Raw genomic sequence first — 22,245 nt, forward strand, 5'->3', positions numbered from 1 at the left:
ATATGTTCTTCTGGCTACAGGCTTACCTGGGAGCATGCTTGCCCATGCCTTTTGCCTGTTTTCTTTCTGCCATGCTGCACTATGAAAGGCCTGGCTCTGTGCTTCTGATGAGCTCGCCTTAGGTAGTGGGGACTGCCTGGAGCCAGGCTGGGCAAACCCATCTTCCTCAAACTCCCCTCCCAGGACAAGTGTTCCAGCTGTCATGATGGCACTACACTCAACATGTTCCAGTTGATAGATATCTTTCGTGTACTGATTGGGGCAGACAACCAGGCACAGTACTCTAGATGAGGTTCAACAACATTTTACAGAGATGGGTAATCCTCTCCTGAAGTCCTTTACAATCTGAATTGTCACATGATTTTATGAAATGGGTGTGGCTAGTAGGTCCAAGAGGCATAAGGTAACAAGGGCGCAGGAGGTAAATAGACTTTGTGTGAGAGTAGGTGGGCTGTGTATTGGGTGGATGAAAATGAAAGATGTGGGTTGTTAAAGGTGAGAAGCTGTTGAGGGAACAAGGAAGAAGTAAAAAACTCACCTCCAGAAGTTCAGTTAAAAGGTGCAAGGTTTTGCTAGAAATCATAGTAATCTACAAATGGAGCTGATGAAGTCACTACCCTTGGAAGAAAATTTCTGATACAGAGCCTGGTGATTTTAGGGTATAAGATAGTGCAGGAACTTGTGCTCACTTGAGGTCTCTTTTTTATCATTATTGCATAATTGCTCATTAAAACATTGAGTGGAAGATATGGATGCAAGAATGCCAGTAGGCTTCTTGGTTTCTGGGTATTCTGTAGTGTGGTAGTACATGGCAAAAGCCCTCCCTCTTTTTCTGACTAAGAAGGGAATATGAGATTACAAAGGGGAGAGCAACAAGTGAAACCATTATTCTCTGAGCTGGAGATCAAGATTGTTGTGTGAGACTGCATCCTAAGACTTGGGATATTTTGTGTTTTCTTAAAGCTCCAGTTTCTAGAACTGAGAAGTGAGCCCTTACACTTTCAGAGAACACCTAGAAAAAATGGAAGATAATTCAAGGTTTAGGGTCTAGAGAGCAAATACTGCCAATCTTCTGTTTAACAGGTTTCTCATTTCTTTTTTTCCTTGCTCCTGCAGTAGCTGGTCAAACTGGCCACCATAACTGCATCTCTTCCTCCTGGGACACAAATGCTTGAACATACTGTTCATGCAAACCTGTGGGGGACATGAGATGTTGTCTCTGGGTTTTAAGCTCTCTTTTTACCTGCTGAGAGTGAGGAGCTGTGGACACACATTTGTGCATTACTCTTCTAGCAATTTATCCCTGAGGAGAGAAGATGAGAAACGTGACGTGCCCCAGCTCTCAAGGGTCGTTAGTGCAGCAACTTCCTTGTACTGATTTCAATGATGAACACGTTAGACTTGAGTCGTACAAAATCTGCTTTAAAAATTCATATTTCTGCTCCCGGTAGCCCAGTGTGCTCTTTGAAAAATGACTCACCTCTCTCCAAGACCACTTTGTATTCAAAGAGCTAAACTACTGCTTTTAACCAGTGGTTTGTTGAAAGATTCCCTCTGGCCTTGCCAACTTTATTGGGCAAAAACCTTTTCTGACTTGCTTTGAAATGCGTTTATGTGTCCCATCAAGGAGCCCAAGCAAAAGGTTTTGAGATAATTCTTGTCAAGCAGCAGAGGCAAATATTAGCTTGATGTGAAAGTCAGACCAGGAGGCGAAAGCCCAGGTGTGCAGTAATCTGTCCTGGGCCAGCCCAAGCATGGTGCAACTGTTTCTTCATGCTGGTGTGCAACAAAGCTAAACAGCTGAAGAAAAGATGTGCTGAAACAGTGCAGTTGATGACACTGGAGGGATGGGGTATTTTGGTAGTTTTGAGCTACACTGTTGCGGAAAGTAGATGTTTAGGCAATTTTTATATTCTAAACAATGACAGCTGGAGACGGAAAGAGTATCGTGTGTATGTCTGAGAGCTAGTGTGAAAAAGCCATGATGGCACAAAGAAAATTTTATACCTCGTTACTCCCCAGAACAGTTAGGATTTAGGAGTGGATCACAAATATTCAGAGATTTTGCTGTCTTTCTTGCATTACCGCTGTCTACATTTGCTTCTGGAAAATATCCTAGATGCATGGCAAGGAAGTTAAATTTTAACTAAGCTCTTTCTTTCATGGTATGGCTGTTCTCTTTCTCATTTATGTCTTGAGTAAGTGTTGATAAATGTTCACATTTGCAGTAAAATTCAGACGCAAAGAGGGTTTCATCTTGGTTTTGCGGTGACCGTATCTGAGCAGAGACTATTAATATTGATCATCACAATGTAATTCAAAGCAGAGAGCAAAACTCAGGGATGTGAATGCCTTGGGCAAAATTGTCATAATTTACTGTTACGGGGAAAATTTTATGGTTAGCTCCTTGGATTAAAATTCCCTGAGAGTCTTCCACAGGAAAGTTTTATTAAAGGCATGCAGTGTAGTTAAATGTAGCTGGACAACACTCACTGCCCACATATATAGTAACACGTATATTTATGTATCTGTAAAATCAAATTTCCTCGATCATGTTAAATGACATTTAGATTATTTGAAAAGGGAATTTTTTTTAAAGTACCATCTAATTCTTTATATCACTTCTATTACTTTTTCCTAATATGTTGTATTTCCTTCAGCTTAACCAAACGGTTTCTCCTCCCCAAAAATCCCCAAGCTAAATCCAGAAGGACCACTCAGCTTCATTGCAACATCTCATTCCTGTCATCGTGTCTATGCGGAAACATTTATTCAATCACAACCAGTTTCATACCATGGCAATATGTAGCTCAGCTTGAGAAAACCAGTTTGGTATTAAACACCACTTTGGGGCTGTGAGCTGTGGTGAGTTTGCCCTTGCTGCCTGGGTGTCTTTATCATGGTGTACTCTGTTGGCCTGTGAGACAGGGACCATGCTGGCAGCTGGAGCACAAGTTTCCCTGCTGCCACATTCTGGAGCACGGCAATGCTCAGGCTGGACTGTGGTGTGTGGTGATGGGTTTTGTCAGGGCAATGCAAGCTGGAGCAGACACCAGCCCAGCATGCCTGAACCCTGTGAATGAGTCTGGGAGGGGGAAACAGTGCAGCCCTTTGCTCTCTTCCTGAGGTGGCACCATGTGTCCTGCAGAGCTTTGCTCGCAGCTGGGGCATGGACAAGACCCGTGGTTGTAAGGATGGAGGATCTGTTTATGCACCACTGTGTGCTTGGTGAGGTAGGTAGAGCAAGCCCTATGGCAAGGATGAGAAGTGTGACTTCTGCAGTTCAGGCAGCAGTGGTCAGGTTGAGCATCATATTACTGAGGAGAATAGCCACAGCCCTGGGGACTGCAGTGGGGCTGCGGATGTGGCCAGAGACAAGCTGCTGTCATCCTCAGGCAGCACCACATTCTGCACCACAGGTGGCCATGCCCATCTGTCTGTCCTCTGGGAATACACACATCACCTACAGGTGTATGTGCACATCTATGATGGCATTTTAGGCAAGTGTAAATGGTGCCACAGTTACACTCTTAAACCTGTTACAGGCTAGCGGAGTTATATTCTACCCACATTTACAGGATGAGTCAGACTACATGCTGAGAAACACTAAACCCAGGTCTCACATATCCTCTTTAGAGATGCTGATTATCCATAGTTTGTAGACTGCAACATGCTGATTATCCATAGTTTGTAGACTGCAACTTGGGCAAACTTCTTTTCAATAAATAGCTGTATATATTTAAGCCCAGACAGGAATTTTTCTTTGAATGATAGATTTTGAGCACAGATCACCCTTTCCAGGCAAGTTCTTCTTGTTCCAACCTGGCATCTGAACTTTTTATCTCGACAAAGCCATGGAAAATTTTCAACATGGAGATAGAAATTTAGCTGGATCAACTTTCATTTTTTCTGTATCTAGCACAACTATCAGGTTAGATTTGGGGCCAAGGATGTGTAATTCTAAGTTTTATTCCCAGCTGTGCAACTGTCTTGTTCTGTAAACTTAGGCAAGTTGGTTTTGTGTTTGTTTTCAAATTTTTTTTTTAAAATTGCATCAATAGAAAGAGGATACCACCTCATAGGACTTAATTAGCATTTGTAAAACATTTCAAGATTTTTGGATGAAGACAGGAGTGATTCCATACGATAATCATAATAGTATCAACCTGATGAATGGCCTGTTTGGTTCCTTTTTTCCCTAACTCAGCCACCTGCATCAACCTTGAGTTTCTGCTCTTGTGCTGGTCATGTTAAAGAACTGGCTGTATTGATTTTAGAGCAAATATAATTGATTTTAAAGTAAATCACCTAGAGATTGCAAGGGAGTCCACTTAAATCACTAGGGGCATCTGGTACACTTCGAGAGATCCTGGGTGAGCAGGGGCAACATCTGCAGTAAGGTAATAAGGTAATAGCCAGATCAAAGCTCCAAGTACGTTAGTATGTAAGACCATGTTGAAAAGATAAGGGAATGCAGGTGGACCTGATCCCATCCATTCATCAGCTTCTTTATTGCTTAGCACTTTGGGTATATTTATTTTCTCATTACAGGCATGGGTGATATGGCTGACGGCTGTGTTCTGTGATATGATAGCTGTGTTGTGTCACATTCTTGGATCTTAGTTCCAAGCAAAACACCCAGTAGTTCTAATGAGAACAGAATTAACTCCATTTGCAGAAACAAAATATGCAGGATTATAAGGCTAGAATGTCCTCAATAAAGGAATTTCCTTTAGTTTTAAAAAAATAGATCCTCATTAAAACAAAGGAAAAACAAGCAAAAAGAATCGTGGAGAAGTGACACAAAAAAATTAAAGTATGTGTGTTTGTTATCAAGAACTGCAGATGCAATATTTTGGGTGCATATAAATAGCCCATAACGGAGCCCAGCTATACAGTGCTGCAATTGCAGATCTGCCTATATCAGTCTTTGTGGAGAAACTTGTAAACAGAGAAGACAGTCACTGTGAAGTTTGGGAAAAAGAACTATAAAATTCAGCTTTTGTGGGGCATAGTATGACTGTGAACATAATATACCTCTGTGGTGCAGCCATTCATCAATGGAGCTAATAAGGTCTCACAGCTTTAGGGAAAAAAAGAGAAAGGGGGCAGGAAACATATTTCCTTAAAATTTTAACATGTACCTGTTCAACATTTCTGCAGGAGCACCACAATGGTGAGAGTCTTCAAAGTGCAGCTCCATCATGGATGAACCACTTATGCACCAGAGACTTTCTAATACAGCTTTTGACCTACAGACTAGTGTTTCTCAGAGATGCTGGTAGCTGCAAAGAGTAGGTGTGAACTGCGTTATGTTTCTAACGGGCTTCTTAGATTGGGTTCTCTTTATACATCCAGAGTTCAGAGCTAATTCTGACCTTTGAGGTTTTTTATTCCTCTTAGCATTGCTCTGAGTTTCTGTACTGCAAACTAGTATTTCAACAAGCTATGTTTCACCTATGTGCTAGCCCTGTAAGCCACTGGTATCTCTAGACCCGTACCCAGGAGCTGAGAACACCATGAGGGGTGTCTGGGCGTGGCAGAGACTCTTGGTGCCAGCTCTACCATGCTTGACCAAAGTCTCCTTATTGTGCCATGTGTATGGCCAGCCATATAGATGCAGTTTTGATGTTTCAATGCTACAACAGACTCGGGTGAGCAATGCTGCCCACATCATGCCCTGGTGCAGTTAATATCAGCTTCATATCCTTGGCAATCAAAAGAAGGTGGAGATCTTAGAGGCATCTAATGACTGTCCCACCTGAGAGTCAGCCTGCCTTTTGGGTTCATTGAATGCCAGCAGTGCAGAAAATGGTGCATTCACAGTGATCCCAAATGAGGAGGGCTATCCTGGGGCTACTCTTGCAGCAGCCATTGCTCAGAGTAGCTCCTGGTCTTTGAGGGCTACGTGCCTGTCAAGCCAACCATCTCGTCCCTCAAAGCTTGGCAAAGCTCAGAGATCTGAACCACTCGCTGGCCCCGTGGCTCAGGCCTTGCTGTCAATACAGTCTTTGGGTTTGCCACTTGTTGGAGAGAGGCTAAAATGAGCATCCTTTCCCAGCAAATGGTTAACAGAAAGTTTTTGGCTGCAGACATACCAACTGGGTCATCAGAAGTGGAAAAAATTTTCTGATGAGACTCCGAAATCAACCATCAGAAATTTGACTTAAGTAGGGGCTAACAAAAACCCAGTCTGGAATTTGTTAGTCTCAATCGGTCTCCTAGATAATCACAAGAGCCATTAGCACAAACAGCTCCGAACCTTTAGCTGGCCCAGCAAGTGGGGCAGCACCAGGGCACTGTGTGCAGGGCAGAGCCTCACAGCCCAGCTGGCAATTCCCAGCTTGCCCTAAGCAGCACATGGGTGCAGGCCCACAAAGAGAAATTGCTTAAAAGTTTAAAATTAATAATTCAGCACTCCTTTGATTTGTGAGTTTTAACTACTGCAGAATGCGTGTCCTGCCACATTACTTCAACCTTGGAATGAAGTACAAATAGATGTGATTCAGACTCTAAATATTTAAAGCCAGAATCTAATCTTAGATACATTGTATATGCTGCCATCTCAAAAACCCGCTAAAGAGAGACAATAATGGACAGCATAGATTGAAATTAAATTCAGGCTCTGCATTAAAAAACTTGCCCTGCTAATTCATATGAATGATTAACCACAAAGGAACTTACGTCTGTCAGTGACAGCAGTGCTGAAATGTTCTTTGTTGTCACTGTCTTGGTAAACTTCAGAAAAGAATAATCCAAAGCCACCTCACAGGGAAAGGATGTCACCTCCCCTTTTCCTCTGTTTTCTTTCAGAGATGGAGCTAAACCATTACATTTTTGAGTTAAATGGCAAACAAAACATTTCTAATCTTCCTGTTGCTGAAAAGAAAGATAAAATCACAACCGTAACTTAAATCAAAAGCTCTAATAGTACTTGGGCAGTTACAGGCTCTTACTATAGATAGGCAGGTCAAAGTAATCAGCATATGAATCTTCACACACAGCGAGCAAAACCATAACTTGACACAGCTCTCTATCAAATATTGTTGTAAGAGGAGTAAGCACACCAGGGTATGACCCTGTTAAATACCAAACCTGTAGCTCCAAAACAGCACAAAACGTAGAAGGATGATCTCATCTCCAGCAGTATTGTGATAGAATACAAATGGAGGATTGACAGTGCTTCAAGTGCACAAAATAACACCATGTTAAAATAAAGGATGAAATATACATCAACAGCTCAGTAGAAGGATGGTGGACCTGCCACTGCTGAAACTGATGGTGGTCTTTCTGTTCCCTTTGTTGGACTTTAAGGTCTCATTATGGGACTTCTGGATGTTGTAGCCATACAGCAGCTTCACAAGACAAACTCGAGTCCATTAAAAGAAGCAATGAGGCAAAACACCCACACCAAGCAAGAGAGCTGTGGATATTTGGCCTCATGTAAAGGCTAAATTAGGTTAACATCTGTGTGGCTTTCTGGTTTGTGGCTAGCATAGTGCAGCCACCAGTCCAGGGTAGAGAGTGCTGAAGACTTTAGGTGGAGTTCAGATCAACTAAAAAGGACTGTTTGACATCAGATATGAATGTATGTACATCAGATATGAATAGTACTGTATGTTACCAGGGGGTGTTTATTAACGAAACAAATGTGGCTTAGTTTAGACAGATGGAAATGTTTCATATTTCAGTAATGCTGTCTGCTCTAGCACAAAAAATCCACTTCTATCATTTTCCAGTGAGCTAGGCCTGGGAGGGCCTGAGTGTCCACAGGGTGCTTTAGGGATGAAAAGTGCATAACTAATCCAGACAGTGATTGTTTCCTTCCTTGGGCTTTGAGAGTAGCATTGTGGTTCAGAAAGTGCCAGTGATACACAAGGTGAAAACACACACGAAGGAGGATCACATGAAGGAAGACAAGGAAACCAGCCAGACCCACTATAATGAAATTTCAAATAATGTCCTGGAGGCAGTTTTACAATTGTGAGCATTTCCATGGACCCAGATGTAGCTGCAGGAAACATGGATTTGGGTTTGTTTTATATCCCATGGATTGGTGTCTAGGCTCTGCAGCTAGCAAGTATGATCTCTTACTGAATAGAAGCATAGCCACAGGAGAGGAAAGATTAGGTGTATCAAAGGAATAATTTTTTTCATTTCACTCCTTTCTTATTACAGTAGATTAAAAGAAAAAAAGTGATTTTTGTTCAACATTCAATTTTGAGGACAATTAAATAAGCCAAAAACATTGTTCAGAATTAGAGCACTGAATAAAGGATTTCAAAAACACAGTGTGGGGTTCATGGTGGGATTTTTATTTCCTTTTAAGATGAGCCATATACAGCTGTACAAGAACTATTGTCCTCTGATCCAGTGAAGAAATAATTTCTTTCTGAAGCGTCCAATCTGTTAAGACACATAGGTGCTTTAAAAGCTTAAAAAAGAAGGAAAGCACTCAAACTCTCTTCTGGTTCAAATGGCAATTATCTGAGAAGCAGCAAAGAAACAGGAATACATGGGTAAATGAAATAGCTTTTGATTGCCTGGCTATAAAAGATGGTAGGATTTGTCCTCTTTGGTAATGACATGCAGCAGCAAGCAGCATCCACTGGCAAGACAAAAGTCAGCCCTGAATGTCTGGTACAGCAGCAGTGATCTTACATGGCATAGATGGCTATTACAAGCCTGCACAGGAGAAACCACTTTCTTCTCTAATGGATGGAGAAATGCTCCTTGCTGCTGAGGCAAAAGGGGACTTGATTTCAAGAAAACAAAACCTTTGAAAATTTCCTCATAACTGTGGGTCTGGAAAGTCTCTTTTCCTTCTGTTCTGCAGAAACTGTCAAACACCAAGAATTCCACCATCAGTTTTGGGCCCCATCAAGAGAAAGGCTAACAAAAGTGTGAGGCTAACAGACCAACTCTAGTTTACAATTCTACCTTTCAAATTCATCATTCGTCAACTGAAGGATGGATTCTTACACTAAAAAAAAAACAACCAGAAAGACAGACTAGGTAGGCAAGGAGTCTGAGCAAACAAAATGGCTGATCATTTTAGCTTGTGTGTTGCTGTCATTCATTCTCCTGGGAATCCTGTTCTCCAGGCAGATCTGGCAAAACAGAGCACTAAGAGAGGAGCTTGTGTGATGGAGACCCTGGAAAGCTTCAGGTGCTGCTGAGCTTGAACTGCATAAAGCTTGGAAAGAGGGATGAAAGCAAGTCACAAGGAAAATGGTGCTTACACATTCCAGTGCAACAACTCTAGTCACTCAAAGTGCCAAATTTCAACCCCTCTAACTGTAAAGCAGAATAGTACAACACTCAAGGTCAGTGGCTGGTAGCAAAATGGCAGCCAGACATCCTCCTTTAAACTTCTGTAGTTGACTGTCTCATTGCTCTGACGGGGTATCTCTAGAGATAGAAAAAACCAAACCAAACAACTTCAACTTCCTCCATAAACTCTTTATTAGAGAAGACCACAGATGTGGAAAAAGTCTTAAGAGAAGGCAATCTTTTCCCAAGATCAAATTCTCTAGAGAGGAACTTCTCAGAGAACTGTTACTCTACATGCTTAGGAGCAAATGGGAAACCTGACTAGAACCTTATTAGGATAAATAGGGGTGTTGCAGCCCTAGGAAGCATGTGGAAGAGGGGTTTCCCTATCAGATTCATAGATCTATTTTTTTTGGGGGGCTGTGTAGGTACATATCATCAGGGCCTACTATGGTTGAAAATAGTGGTGTTACTAATAAGGCTTGAGAATCTGGAATAGTAAAGGAGTGGCCACAAAATCTCATCAGTGATGATAAGTCCAGGACAGCTGAATTTTGAACTTAAAGTCATTTTAAGTCTTTATGCAGCTGGCTAAGAATCCTTCTGTGTTACAACAGTTTGTGAATTCCAGTTTGAGTTTCAGAATTCCCTGTATGTTTTTGTTTATAGTGATGGCTCAGTTTGTTTTCAGAAGGTTACTGGAAAGGCCAGCTTTAAAGAGGACATGTAAACACAGCTCCGACTCGAGAAACATGTGCCAACCACAGCAGCCTGCAGAAGGGGAAGGCTCAAGTATGGTTATAACAGACTGATTAGAGAAACCATCTTGAGGAGGCACTATGTGTATGCCTCACATATGTGAGCTAACCCAGGTCCCTTCCACCCATAACCAACTTGCTTATAAATCTATAACATATAGAGAGCAGCACAAAGATCTAGAGGGAAACTTGGAACTCAGGAATAGAGAGTAAATTCCTAGCCAGAATAAAAAAAAAACACATTCCTGTTCAGTTGGGTGAGTTACTTCACGTTAAGCAAGCAGGGATAGGGACCTTGTCACATCATCTGAGATCTCTACTTGCTTGTTTGCTGGTGAGGAGGCAAAAACACCCTTTGTCAGCAATGGGGTCAGACATGCTGGTGGTGGTTGAACGCCTGTATCAGTCTCTGAATTACATCTGCAAGATGTCCAAGCAAGGGAGCCTTGTTCACAGCTGCCACTATGGAGTAGAATGGCTCCTATTATGTGGAGAGAAGGTTCTTGTACTTCAAGAAGTACCCCTTAGAGGGGTTGCAGAAGGGATGGAAAGGAGACCCCCAGTGAGCATTTTCCTTTAATTATGCAGATGAACAAGATGGCAGGAACATCAGAAACCAAAGAAGGAGCATGAAGGCTTTAAGAATCAGATTACTAAAATGTAACGAAAACTGAAGCAAAAAACTATGCCTGGGCAGAACAGAGCACCAGAGGCGAAAAACAAGCACTGGAGGAGCTTAGCAAAAAGGGGAAATAATAAAATAAACCAGGTCAGTTCATCAACTCAAATTCCAACTTTGTGCTTTCAGGACAAGAGACTTAGGAGAAACTGAAGGACTGGCATTAAATTTCTTTGGGAACTGCAGCTGCTCACGCTTATCTGCCTGTGTTCCCTGCCTGTGTTCCACCGCAGCACTGATAGCCTGCAAATTTCCCAGGATATGGGCACTAAGAGTGACTAATAGATCCATCATGAACTCTGACATGCCAGCAGACACACATGCTTGTCAAACAGGTAAGAAGGATCCAGTCACAGCACTGCTGCAGCCCATAGCAGCTTATGACTGCCTGCAGCTGCTCTGCGTCAAGTCACTGGGGTGGCGGACACATAATGTTCCCTCTGAAAGCTCTACTTGCTCAAGCAGGGCTTTCTGATCTCTCTGGAGAGGTGCTGCTGAGCCTGTACTTTAATTGGCTTTCAGGTCCCAAGATGGATTTTCATCAGGCAAGAAGACCTCACTATGGGATGTTGCACTACATCCTTGCTTCTCCAGAGTACTCTCATTTTTCAGAGCAAATGCCGATAAAAAGGGCATGATGTCAGGCACACCATCTGCAGCAAGTGCTGTGCTCCTCCATTACCAACCACAGACGGATGGGCGCTGCTGCTCCATCACCCCCCGAGGAAGCATTACAAACCTCTTTCAAAACCCATCCCCCCAGCTTCAGTAAAGATGCAGTGACACTTGGTGGAAAAAACAACATTGTATTTGATTTACAATTAACAGGATTTACAAATAATGACAAAGAAACAGATTAGCCATGAAATTAGGATGCTTTTGTTGATGAAAGAGTAGCTGGCAAAGCATCTTTCTGTAGAAACCATGTACCTCAGTACTAAAGAGTGTAAAATAACTTACAGCCCAGGCAGTTTCAGGAATTATTATAGACAGATGCAAGAAATTGAGTACAAAACAAACAAACAAAAAACACTCCCAGCCTTTTGGGCAGGAAACCAGTTCTGGTGAGGCTTTTGATTTTCAGAAACTGAAGAAAAGGCCCACTGACAAATACTTGGAAATTTTCAAAATGGGAGGAAAAAAATAAAAATATCAACAGACAGTAAAAGTCAGTGTGTGACAACCTACCAGGCAGGGAGAGCAGGCAGCAGACACTGCATTAGCTTGCTGAGAGTCAGCAGAGTCTGGGTGCTTGGCAGGACAATGAACGAAGGAGTACAGACGGCAGCACTTCATTAAAATGCTACTTTACTGCCAAAAACTCGCGAGACCAAGAGAAATAAAGTTCTCTGATGTGCAATACAGCAATTTAAGAAGACGTACCTAACTTTTTGATTTGTATGAAGCTTACCTATATCGTAAACACACACTTTCTGACAAGTTATTTCAGTTTTCTTGGCTATGGGTTATAGTGTGTATTCAATCAAATGCAGCATTCCAAGGCTCAAAACTGACCGAGTGGTTTTCAATAGATGGGTATATGATTTTTCCAATATCATACTAGTATTTTACATCACAGATACAATAAAAACAAGTGATGGTATTTCTAGGACAGTTCCAAGATTCAAATAAAAAATCGTCAGAACCATTCTAAAATAGGATATTATACATAATCAAATCATGTTAAACAGCACACTCTCGGCAAGCAGCTAATTACAAGCATTCTGCTGGTCATGTTTTTCACACAAAAGTCATTCAATAGCACATAAATACTTCTTTTTCTGATCTGCTTCTTTTTACAAAACCATTCATCAGATTCACAGAATTAGTACAAGTAAGGCACATTAGCATATATCATAAAACTCACAATAATAACAAAGAGTTTTAAAGTTTTAAGGACTAATTCCTTCTTTGCAGTGATTTCTGAACCAAATGAGACTTCATCAGTAGAACCCTCCTACACTGACATTACTCTGATTTCCGTCACAACCAACTGTGGTGGGTGCAATACTGTGCATCACCATGGACAAAAATAATTTAGAACCATGTGTGGTAGCAAATCCCATTTTTAGATCTTGCGGAGAAATCAAACACGTTGTTCATGATGTTTGTTATGAGCACAGCCTAAGTTTTAGAGCTCTATGGAAGTCAGTTTCCAGTTATCAAAATAAAAGGGGATATTGCATGTGTCTCTGAGTATGTTATTGTTTTCCTAGTACAAATATTGCTTAAGGTAGAAAGGATGCTATAGTATTGAATTTACTTGCATAATGAATCCTAAATGCTGATGTCTCAGATTCTACTAAATCATATGAACTATAGGTTTTCCTTCTTCCACCCCCCACCCTGCCCCCAGCCAAAGGACTCTCTTTCCCACAGAAGATTCATTTACACACAACACAGCTTTTAATTAGAAGCATAATTTACAGTAAAAATTCTTTACATTACACCTCTGCTATCAAAAAACCATGAAATTTTTCATTTAAAGTTGTAATTATACATTAAAAAATAGAACATTATTTCCTTAACAGGAAGAATGAATTTGAACATCTTCAGATCAGATTTCTTTATTGCGGCTTTTGAGTCAAAGGTCAGTCACTTTATTCTCTAGCGCAGCTGCTATTTGCTGTAAACGGAAGGCAAGCTGCATTTTTTGTGCAGCTGGATCCTCTTCAAGTGCATTTATAATCTGGAAGATATAAACAGAGAATGTTTAGAATAATTTAGCTGAAAATATATGACATAGTTCCCAGACTAAGTGTTTGATACTATTTTGGTTGTAAAGAGTCTTTTGCATTCACCCTGTACCAAAGTCCATCTAGTAGGCCCTGTGTTCAAATTTAAACAAAGGTAGTAAAAATGATTGTCTCTGTTACTTTATCTAAGTTGTTGTAATGTTTCCCAGTATGTTGGGATACAACCAAATTAATAGGTAGTACATTATCTTGTGAAATATTACATTCGAAGACAGAGCAGGCAGGGTGAAAAATTTCCTTAGAGCTATTTAAGAAACAGTGCTTTTACTTACAGTGCACCCTACAAAGCTTAAGGGTCATTTACCAGCAGTAATTAAACCCTGACCCCCTGAGCTTTAGTTATGAGAAGCTCCTGGGTGGTCCATGCACAGGCATACAGCAGGGCAATGCAAGGTCTCTTGTGTCTGTCGGCAATATGAGGAATAAAACTGCCTGACCAGAGCATCAGGGAGCTGTCGGCAGCTCCCCTTTGGCTCCCACCAAGAAATGCCAAGACTGGCCTAGCACCACGTAGTTCAGAAAAGCAAAGAGCTCGTCTGGGGAGCCCCCAGCATCCTACAGTCTCTGCTGTACAGAATATATATAAGAGAGTATGACTCTTAAGACACAAGGGATTTGAAAACAAAAGCTAGTAAAGGTCAGCTGTTATGAGAAGGTTTTTCTTCAAATAGAGTTTTTTAGGGCTTCCCAAGATCCATTTCAAAAGGTTTCGAAAGGTTTTAATTTCCACCATCCTTTAGGAAAACTTTCCCACCGACTACTAGATTTCTCCATTAGAAGAATATGTTACATGATAAAACCATTTCTTTTCTAGCACTGGCTTTATTAACGTAAGTCAGACAGTGTTATCAAGGAGAAACCTTCAGCACTGTTTAAATACTATATAAATTTGCAAGTACATGGACTGGAGAAGTAGAGTTTACCTGTCACTACCTGTGGTTTTTATTACTCCTTGAACATCACTGACAATGGAGATTATTGCAGTCAGTATTAATCTAGCCAATAATTTCACTTTGAAGGGCTGGTGCAGCATTTGTGCTTCAAACACAGGAGCAAATTTGTTTAGAAATAATTATTTTAATGGATTTGTTTTTAAAGTGTGAAAATATTTTTACAAGACAGAGTTAATAAACACTTACTGCAGTATTTAAACTAGGCCTAATTTAATTTGATATTGTTCCCTTAATTTAAACAATTGCATTTAGCTGTAACTCCTCAAATCTAGACTAAATAATTCATGATTATCTCTGCTGGTGAATATATCCTTCGTAAAAATGCGGACAATTAGAATGTACCCACTTAGTCATTGTCAAGCCCTGCAGAGATGCAGAAGGTACAGCACATGCTGGGAACCACCGCGTCAGTAATAAAGACAAGGGCAGCTGCAAAATGTTCCAATTTATGCAAATTAAAACATTTTCGTGGAAAATAAATAAGCTCAATTAATTTTACTGAATGGTTCTTGACAGATTATCTCCATAACTCTGAATTAGCAGCCTTTTCATCAAATGCACCTTGTTGTTAAACAGTGAGGTACGTGGAAGGGAAGAGCTGCAGCTACGCACTGGGTTGTGCTGGTCTGCCAGTGATGGAGTCCTCCAGGCTGGCAACTCCACTTGTGCCTGCCACCAAAAGTGAAACCATGAGTGGAAGCAGGGACTTGGAGGTGTGGATGAATCAGGGATTTACAGTTCATCTGCCACCTGGGGTCCCTGAGTGTTTCTCTAAGTGGTCAGACTGCAGACACACTCAGGAAGGCACTGAAAGTGAGCTTGGTCAGCGCTGGGGATGAGTGGCCAGGGAACCAAATGCCATTGGGTTGGTCTGCATTGGTCTGTCCACTTCCCCCACTGACTGTCATTGCAAGACTTCTCAGGGTGATTTGATTTTCCCTGCTTACATCTGTTTAAAAGCTGTGACAGGCTGGCTGCTCCTGTCTAAAGCAGCTGCACTGAAGGAGGAGAATCACTGTCTGTAGCGCTAAATGTAAGTGAAAACATGAATTGTGCTGAGGTGCAAGACTAACTGAATAGAGCTCACATGTGCTGTACTTCTTTTTGATTCGGCATCTGTTCTTACTTGCTTTGATTTAATTCTGAGGGTTTTCTGGAGGCATTCATTTCCATGGAAACCTTTGAATAAAAGTTTCCTTCTCTCTTTTTGTTTTCAGATTAAGTTTGGAGAGCCATAGCCACAGTCCAGCTACACTGGGATATTCTTTGTCCCCCTTTCCACAGGGTGTGAAAAACCTAAGAAACTTTTAGAGCTGAGTCTGTGAGCCTGCTTTTGAATCAGGCTATATTCAACAGTTACTCTACTTTGGTTTACCTTAGGCGGGTACTTCATTCACAAACCTCATATAAAATCTGATAACTAATTTTTGCTCAGTGACATTCTTACGTCCTAATTAGGATGGTAGATCTGAAGAAAAATTATTTTTAAATTATTTCTCTTTCAGATCTTGTTAAACTATCCATTAAACTATCCCTAGCAAAACCAGATAGCCCATAATGAAATCGCTCATTCATAAGGACATTCCCTTGACCAGCGTAATTGCCAAGCAAGGCATATAACTGCAAGGTTAGAGCTTTCTCTTTAGCATTGCTTTTACCTGACTACTCAGGGAACTCCAGGAGTTTCTTCTTCAGACTAACGTTAGCCTTCATAACATTTTCTCACTGATATTAAGACAGGAAAACAAAGGTGTAACTTACCTCATCATAGTATTTGTTAGTGTACTGGTAGAGTTGGTGCAAAGCCACAAGCGTGTTTAAAGAATCGGTATGTGCCTGTTAAACAACACAAGCAGGCAGCAAACATGTCAAAATAGGATCACAGATAGCTGAAAACTATGCACATGCACAACTGTTGGATAAGACCGACAAGATTTCCAAATGCAAGCTCTGAATCATGTAACTTTTGTTAAATGACACTTGGGGCCAAAAAGAGGAATGAGAAAACTTCTGTTTGGTGATTTTCTGATTAAGACTTTCCCACTGGTATTTTTTGAGCCTGCCCACAATTCTAACATTGGAGGTGGAAAATATTTTGAATGCTTAATGTCAAACCACAGACTACAGCTCAAACATCTGTTAGCAGCATGGGTATGTATAGCTAAAGCATTTACTCAGTACAGTCTACATATTGCTGAGATATTAAGCATTGGTTCCGACAGAGTCATGGTTGTTTGAATTTCTTTCTCCGTCTCTTTTTATATCCTGGAAATTATTCACACCTCACTATAGCAAAGGTATAACTCATCAAGATCGTGAGTGCATTATATGTTTGGAAAAAGCCACCTGAATCATGAAGATGGAAAGGGTGGTGGCGGGGGGGGGTATTGGAGAGAGACAGAAAGAGGGAGAAAGGAATTTAAATGAAGCAGGAAATAACACTTCCATTACCTTGTCTTTCCACCCCCTCCTCCCCCATTTAACTTATTTAGTGAATGTGCTCTAACTGTCTAAACAGATGTTCTTCATTCAAACATGTAAGGTTCAAGTCTCTAGCTGTGCCTTTAGTCTATTAAGTTAGTTAAGAAAATGAAGAATTGCAAAATATTGCTACTGGCATAAATGATTACCCAAGGGATAAAGCAGCAGAGAAACATTCATCTTTCCTTGCTCTATAAAAGTCACTTTTAGAGCTGGTCAAAATTTGCAATGTTCAATCACTCCTTCCATATTAATTTTTATCATAATTTATAATGAAAAGGTGAAGGAACAACATATTCTGCAACATTTAAACATACTGTATTTATTTTTAATCACCAAATGTTTTAATTTTATATACCTCTCAATTTATGTAATAAATAAAGTGAAGTGGAAAATGAAATGTCACTGAAGATGAGTTTTGTAGTGAATGACTGAAAATAGAAATGCTCTCATGAGGATGTTGAGCTGCAAAATGTTAGGTCCTAAGGGCACTGAAATAAACAAACCGCCAAAAATTCCCCAAACATCCTCCTTACACTAGAACTCTTCAACTAAATTAAGCAAATGAGCAAACCAGTCAGTAAATACACTGTCTCCTTGCTCAAGCTAAACAACATCTTTCAAGACTGGTGAGGGACTCCTGGTTCTCCAAGTTAAATACAGTGCTTTGAAGGCAAGAGCCTGCTCTAGCTAAGCTAAGCTGCAGAGCAGACAGGCTCTTTCAAGGCAAGACTGAAGCAGGTTTTGTAATGTCTTTGCTCCACTGCTTTCCAAACAGAGCCCCAGAGAGCAACCACCCCCCTCTGCTCTTCTCCATGAGAGGTAACCCAAATAACCTATAATGCAAAAAGAAGTGTCACTGAGCAAGCACATGGTGAGCTGCTCACATGTAGCATAAAGCAGAAGTATTTCCCCTGTATAGACAGCCCTAAAATAGCTATATTTAATGCCCCATATTTCATTTTTGGAATCTTATTTTTGCTGTGGTAATGGCCAGTCTTCGTGAACGAAGAACCGGGGAAGGTTTTTACACCTTCCAGCCTGCGCATTGGATTTTTTTAGGTGAGACACAGTGTGTGTGGAACTGAGCCCACCCTTTAATCCTGAGGTTCATCTGCCGGGGCCAAGCACACTTGGACGGTGGCAGCGAGGTCCTCAGGACGTAGATGGATTGCCTTACAGGGCTAACGAGCTCCATCTGCCCGGGGAGGGGCCCTGACTGGGAATCGAACCCGGGCCTCGGTGGTTACAGCGCCATGTCCTTAACCACTAGACCACCAGGGGCTCCCTGCTGTGGTGGCACTGTGAATTCAGTCACTACTCATTATTAGTACAATCCATGCTAAAAATCCTCTATATGCTGGGGAGAGAAAACACAGTTCTAGAGTGCTACAATTTTCCCACAGTGGATGTGAAAAATCCAAACCCTTTGCTCTGGCCCATGCATCACTCAGATAGATTAATGATGAAAACCATTCTTCGTTCCATTCAATAATCAACATTTCAAATGGCTAACAGGCATGACTGCACCAAATAGAAGTATGTCAGAGATTTATGAAATAACTCATTTGATTTTTGTACATACAAAACACCTACTTGTTGAGAGAGAATAAAATAATAGAATAAAATAGAGCTACACTTGGTTTCAATTTCATTACAAGTAAATGGAATTTATTCTTACCCTAGAAATCTCTGCTAGATGGGTATTCATGTCTTGGTCACTCACTGGCACCATCTGACGAATACCTTTGTAGTAACTGCAAGAGACGAAAAAAGACTTTCAATTAGGTGAAACACAATGTGGGTTTCTGGTAATTCTGTTTTCCAATTTTGGAAATATTTTAAACATGCTTCCTAATAATGTAGGAGATGCTCTACCACAACAGACCAATGATTCCTTTAGTAATTCTGCCTTCCAACAATCATTACTACCTTTGCAAAAATCATACCTAATTGAACAAGGACATGCCACAGGAAAGAAATCTATAATTGCGGATTATGATTATTTTAGATCTTAAAACTGGCAAGAGTTTTGTTCTGTGGCAGATCTTCCACAATATTAACAGAATTACCAATTAGTAAATGAATAAAGTCAGAGACAGAATAGAAAAAATGTGTTTGTGAAAATGTTTTCAGGATTTGATATCTACTGAGTTATGGAAGTGCAACATTTTTTTAGACAAATTGCATGGGTAACAACTACCACTGTGGAAAACAGCATCATATTTTCTCCTGAATAAATCTACTCATATGTCTATACAGACAAGAACATGCATTGGGTCATAGTGGAGCTCCATTTCAACCCTGCCAATGCCACCACCAAGGGAATGTTTTAACATTTGGGTGTAAAATTTTTAATATTTGACATCTGACTTTGACTATCTCAGCATTCACTTTTCCTCTTACACAGTCTTAAAATCCTAACAACTGAATAAGCACGAAAAGAGTCTATACTTACTCTTCCACCATTTTCTTATAGTTAGAGATTTCTTTTGCATAAAGTAATTTATTACTTGGAGAATCCTGAAAAATTATAACACAGAGAAACTTTGTTGAGTTAGGAACATTTCTAGGAAGCAAAAGAAGTCAAGAACTTAAACCTTTATATTCTTATACACTTAAGCTTTATAGATATTAACATTTGGATACTTATTAACATTGGTGGGCTTATTTGACATAAAAAGATGAAGTTTACACATGGTATTTATTACTGCTGAGTTTTATAAATGTATCAATGCAATATGATACTAAATTATTAGTGGACCTGAAATAATCAATTCTTAAAAATGCTTTTTATAAAAGCAGTTGATATTTTTCCGTTTATCTAAATATCAATTTGCAGACTACACAGTAACACTGACATGTTCACCAACCTGCTAAGTGGCAAAATGCTAACTTTATACAAAACTAAAAAGAAATGATCAAGGTTGTATCTCCTCAGAGAATGGGTATTGTTTATGAGGATGCCCTTTGTCTTGTCAGGCATGAGAATAGTCAGGATGTAGAATGCAAATCACTTACTCTGCTTAATTTGTGCTCTGTTCTTGTGCAAGCATCCATGAAAGTCTGTGCAATGACTGACAAGGAAGCATCCACTACTTCGTGAACATGTACATCAAAGATGAAGTGGGGATTTTTCAGTATGTTTACCCAGAATCTAAGAGGCAGGCTGCAAAGCAAGGGAAAGATAAATAATCATTTTTACACAATAAATGTTTTACAACAAGCAAATCACGTGAAATAAAGTACAGGCTTGGCATTTTATTCTCGTCACAACAGTGATGCTTAATTTTGTATTTCAACATTTATACAAGCTTGTCTGCTTTCCATATCTGAAAATCAAGTCTTTATATCTCTCACAGAAAAACTCATACGAGAAGAATCTTGAGTGCCTCAGAATAGCAAGAGAAGATGTCTGTGGACAGAGAAACTACCAAGTGTGTATTAGATTTTGTGATTTGGCAGGCTCACTTGCCTCTTGCGTTCCTCTTATCTGAGGAAAGAGAAAAAGTAAAAAGCAGTAAATCTGCCAGTGACAATCCCATACGTAATCTGGTTTCATTTTTTGCAGCTTCTAGGCTTACAGGGAATCCTTTTGATCACACAAACATATTATCTCAATTAAAATGGTTCTGAGGATTGTAAATGAAATTTACTTCCAGTAAGAGTGCTAGTATCTACCTAGAAATTACACTCTCACTTCTCTGCAATACAAGTATGACTGTTCATATGATACCTGTTTGTTTTCCAGATATGAATGGTATCTTCATCCTTGATGTCATGTTTTTCTGCTTGCTCATCAAGAAAGTCAAAGAAGTACTTCACAGCTGGAGGGACCACATGGTTCGAGTTGAGCACACTATGAAAGAAGTCATCTACAAACTGCTGAAGTGTCCCCTAAAACCAAATTTTAAAAAATCAATTACATTTGTGTTACAAGCTGAACTCAGTGCCATCTTTTATTCCTATTGACAATAAGAGCCCATTATCCAGTTGCTGTCACTGATGGCCTTCATCCTGAGTGCTAAGTGACAAAAAGCAAGCAACTTCTTAGTGCAGTGACTTTGTAAACTGCTAACACAGTAAAGACCTAGAGCACAATTTTATGTTCTAGACTGAAAAGTTGTGACTTCACCTAATATCCTGTAGTTTGGACAGAAAGGTGTGCCTTCTGCTTGACAGGAGCAGCAGGAACTGGTTGTTACATTTACACTTCAGGGTCATTGTGCACATCAAATAATATTTAGCCACTTTTTAACGGTTTTGCAGCTTCTTACCTCCAGTCACTCTGACACCAGAACATCAGGCAATTTTTAGAAAGAGACTGAGAGGAAAAAGTGCCAGTGAACATTTAATTTTTTGTTTGAGGGCAAGCACTTGGGTCTTATCAGACACCCAGTCTGACTCAGCTCCATGGGCTCCACCAAGCCCAAGGAGTGAAGTGAACCAGGAGGGTTGTGTGCTTAGTTGGATTCCTGCATCTGCCTGGACCTTAGAGACTGTGACCTCAGAGAAAATCCATTTGTTTTAGAGATGACTCTGATGAGACCACATACAGTTCATCACAATTCAGCTGGTTGGCTGACACTTTTGAAGGTCTGCATTCTCTTTACCACCATCACTCCAGCTGCCAGCCTCCAAACAGGGGAGGGACCCAGATGGTAAGGAGCCCTAAGCTGTTCTTCTGTCAATAAGGATACATTGACAGTCCTTAGGTTGTAGGTGTAGTTGTGATCCCAGCCATAACACCTCACCAGCTCTGTATGAGTCAGCAAAGTTCCAGACTGGTAATAATCTATAAACTGGCTATTGGAAATAGAAAAGCAGTGGCTGTACAGGAGTTATTAAAAAGAAAAAGGGTATGTAAACATCTTGCTAGCTCTTTGTCCTGAGTCTATGTCACTTATATACAGACTTTCCTTCACATCCATTTTCATATTTAGTCAAGTGGCCTTAGCTGGAGCCAGACCATCCCCCATTTGCATTATGATCTTGGCTTTAGGGTCATTATACACATTATTCTAAATTCTTTCTCTACGGAGGAATGCTTCACAAAATTATTTTGCTTATGATCCCTCCTGCAGTATAGGTACCAAAAATACACTGAAAGGACTATTATTATTTGGAAACTTTATTTTTCCAGGTTGTACTGCAGAGCTGATCACACACAAGAACAGGGAAATAAAAAGCTCTGTAGGTGTTTATAAAGCATTCAGTTCAAAAGAAAATCCAACAAAATATTATCTATACAGTTGACACAGAGTAGAATATCCATCTTTGTTTAGCAAGGAAAATCCTTATTTAACAATTGCATAATAATGGCTTTCAGCTTTGATCAGGCATTG

At 40.4% G+C, this 22,245-nt stretch overlaps 1 protein-coding gene across 3 annotated transcripts in view; it reads right to left on the reverse strand.

The window, feature by feature from the left end:
• Positions 1–11,500: 11,500 nt before the first annotated feature.
• Positions 11,501–22,245, reverse strand: part of PLXNB2 (plexin B2) — a 256,734-nt gene continuing 245,989 nt past the window's right edge. For all 3 annotated transcript variants that reach the window (XM_027894893.1, XM_027894891.1, XM_027894892.1), the window contains 6 exons: positions 20,637–20,797; positions 19,922–20,069; positions 19,359–19,423; positions 18,582–18,657; positions 16,181–16,255; positions 11,501–13,399 (listed from right to left, as the gene is read on the reverse strand). In XM_027894893.1, coding sequence (XP_027750694.1) covers positions 13,295–13,399; positions 16,181–16,255; positions 18,582–18,657; positions 19,359–19,423; positions 19,922–20,069; positions 20,637–20,797 — 630 coding nt within the window. In that variant the 3' untranslated portion in view covers positions 11,501–13,294. The remainder of the gene's footprint in view (positions 13,400–16,180; positions 16,256–18,581; positions 18,658–19,358; positions 19,424–19,921; positions 20,070–20,636; positions 20,798–22,245) is intronic.

Source organism: Empidonax traillii, unplaced genomic scaffold (assembly GCF_003031625.1).
Source record: "Empidonax traillii isolate 1590-97213 ecotype Southwest subspecies unplaced genomic scaffold, ASM303162v1 scaffold447:size986111, whole genome shotgun sequence".
Classification (NCBI taxonomy): Eukaryota; Metazoa; Chordata; class Aves; order Passeriformes; family Tyrannidae; genus Empidonax; species Empidonax traillii.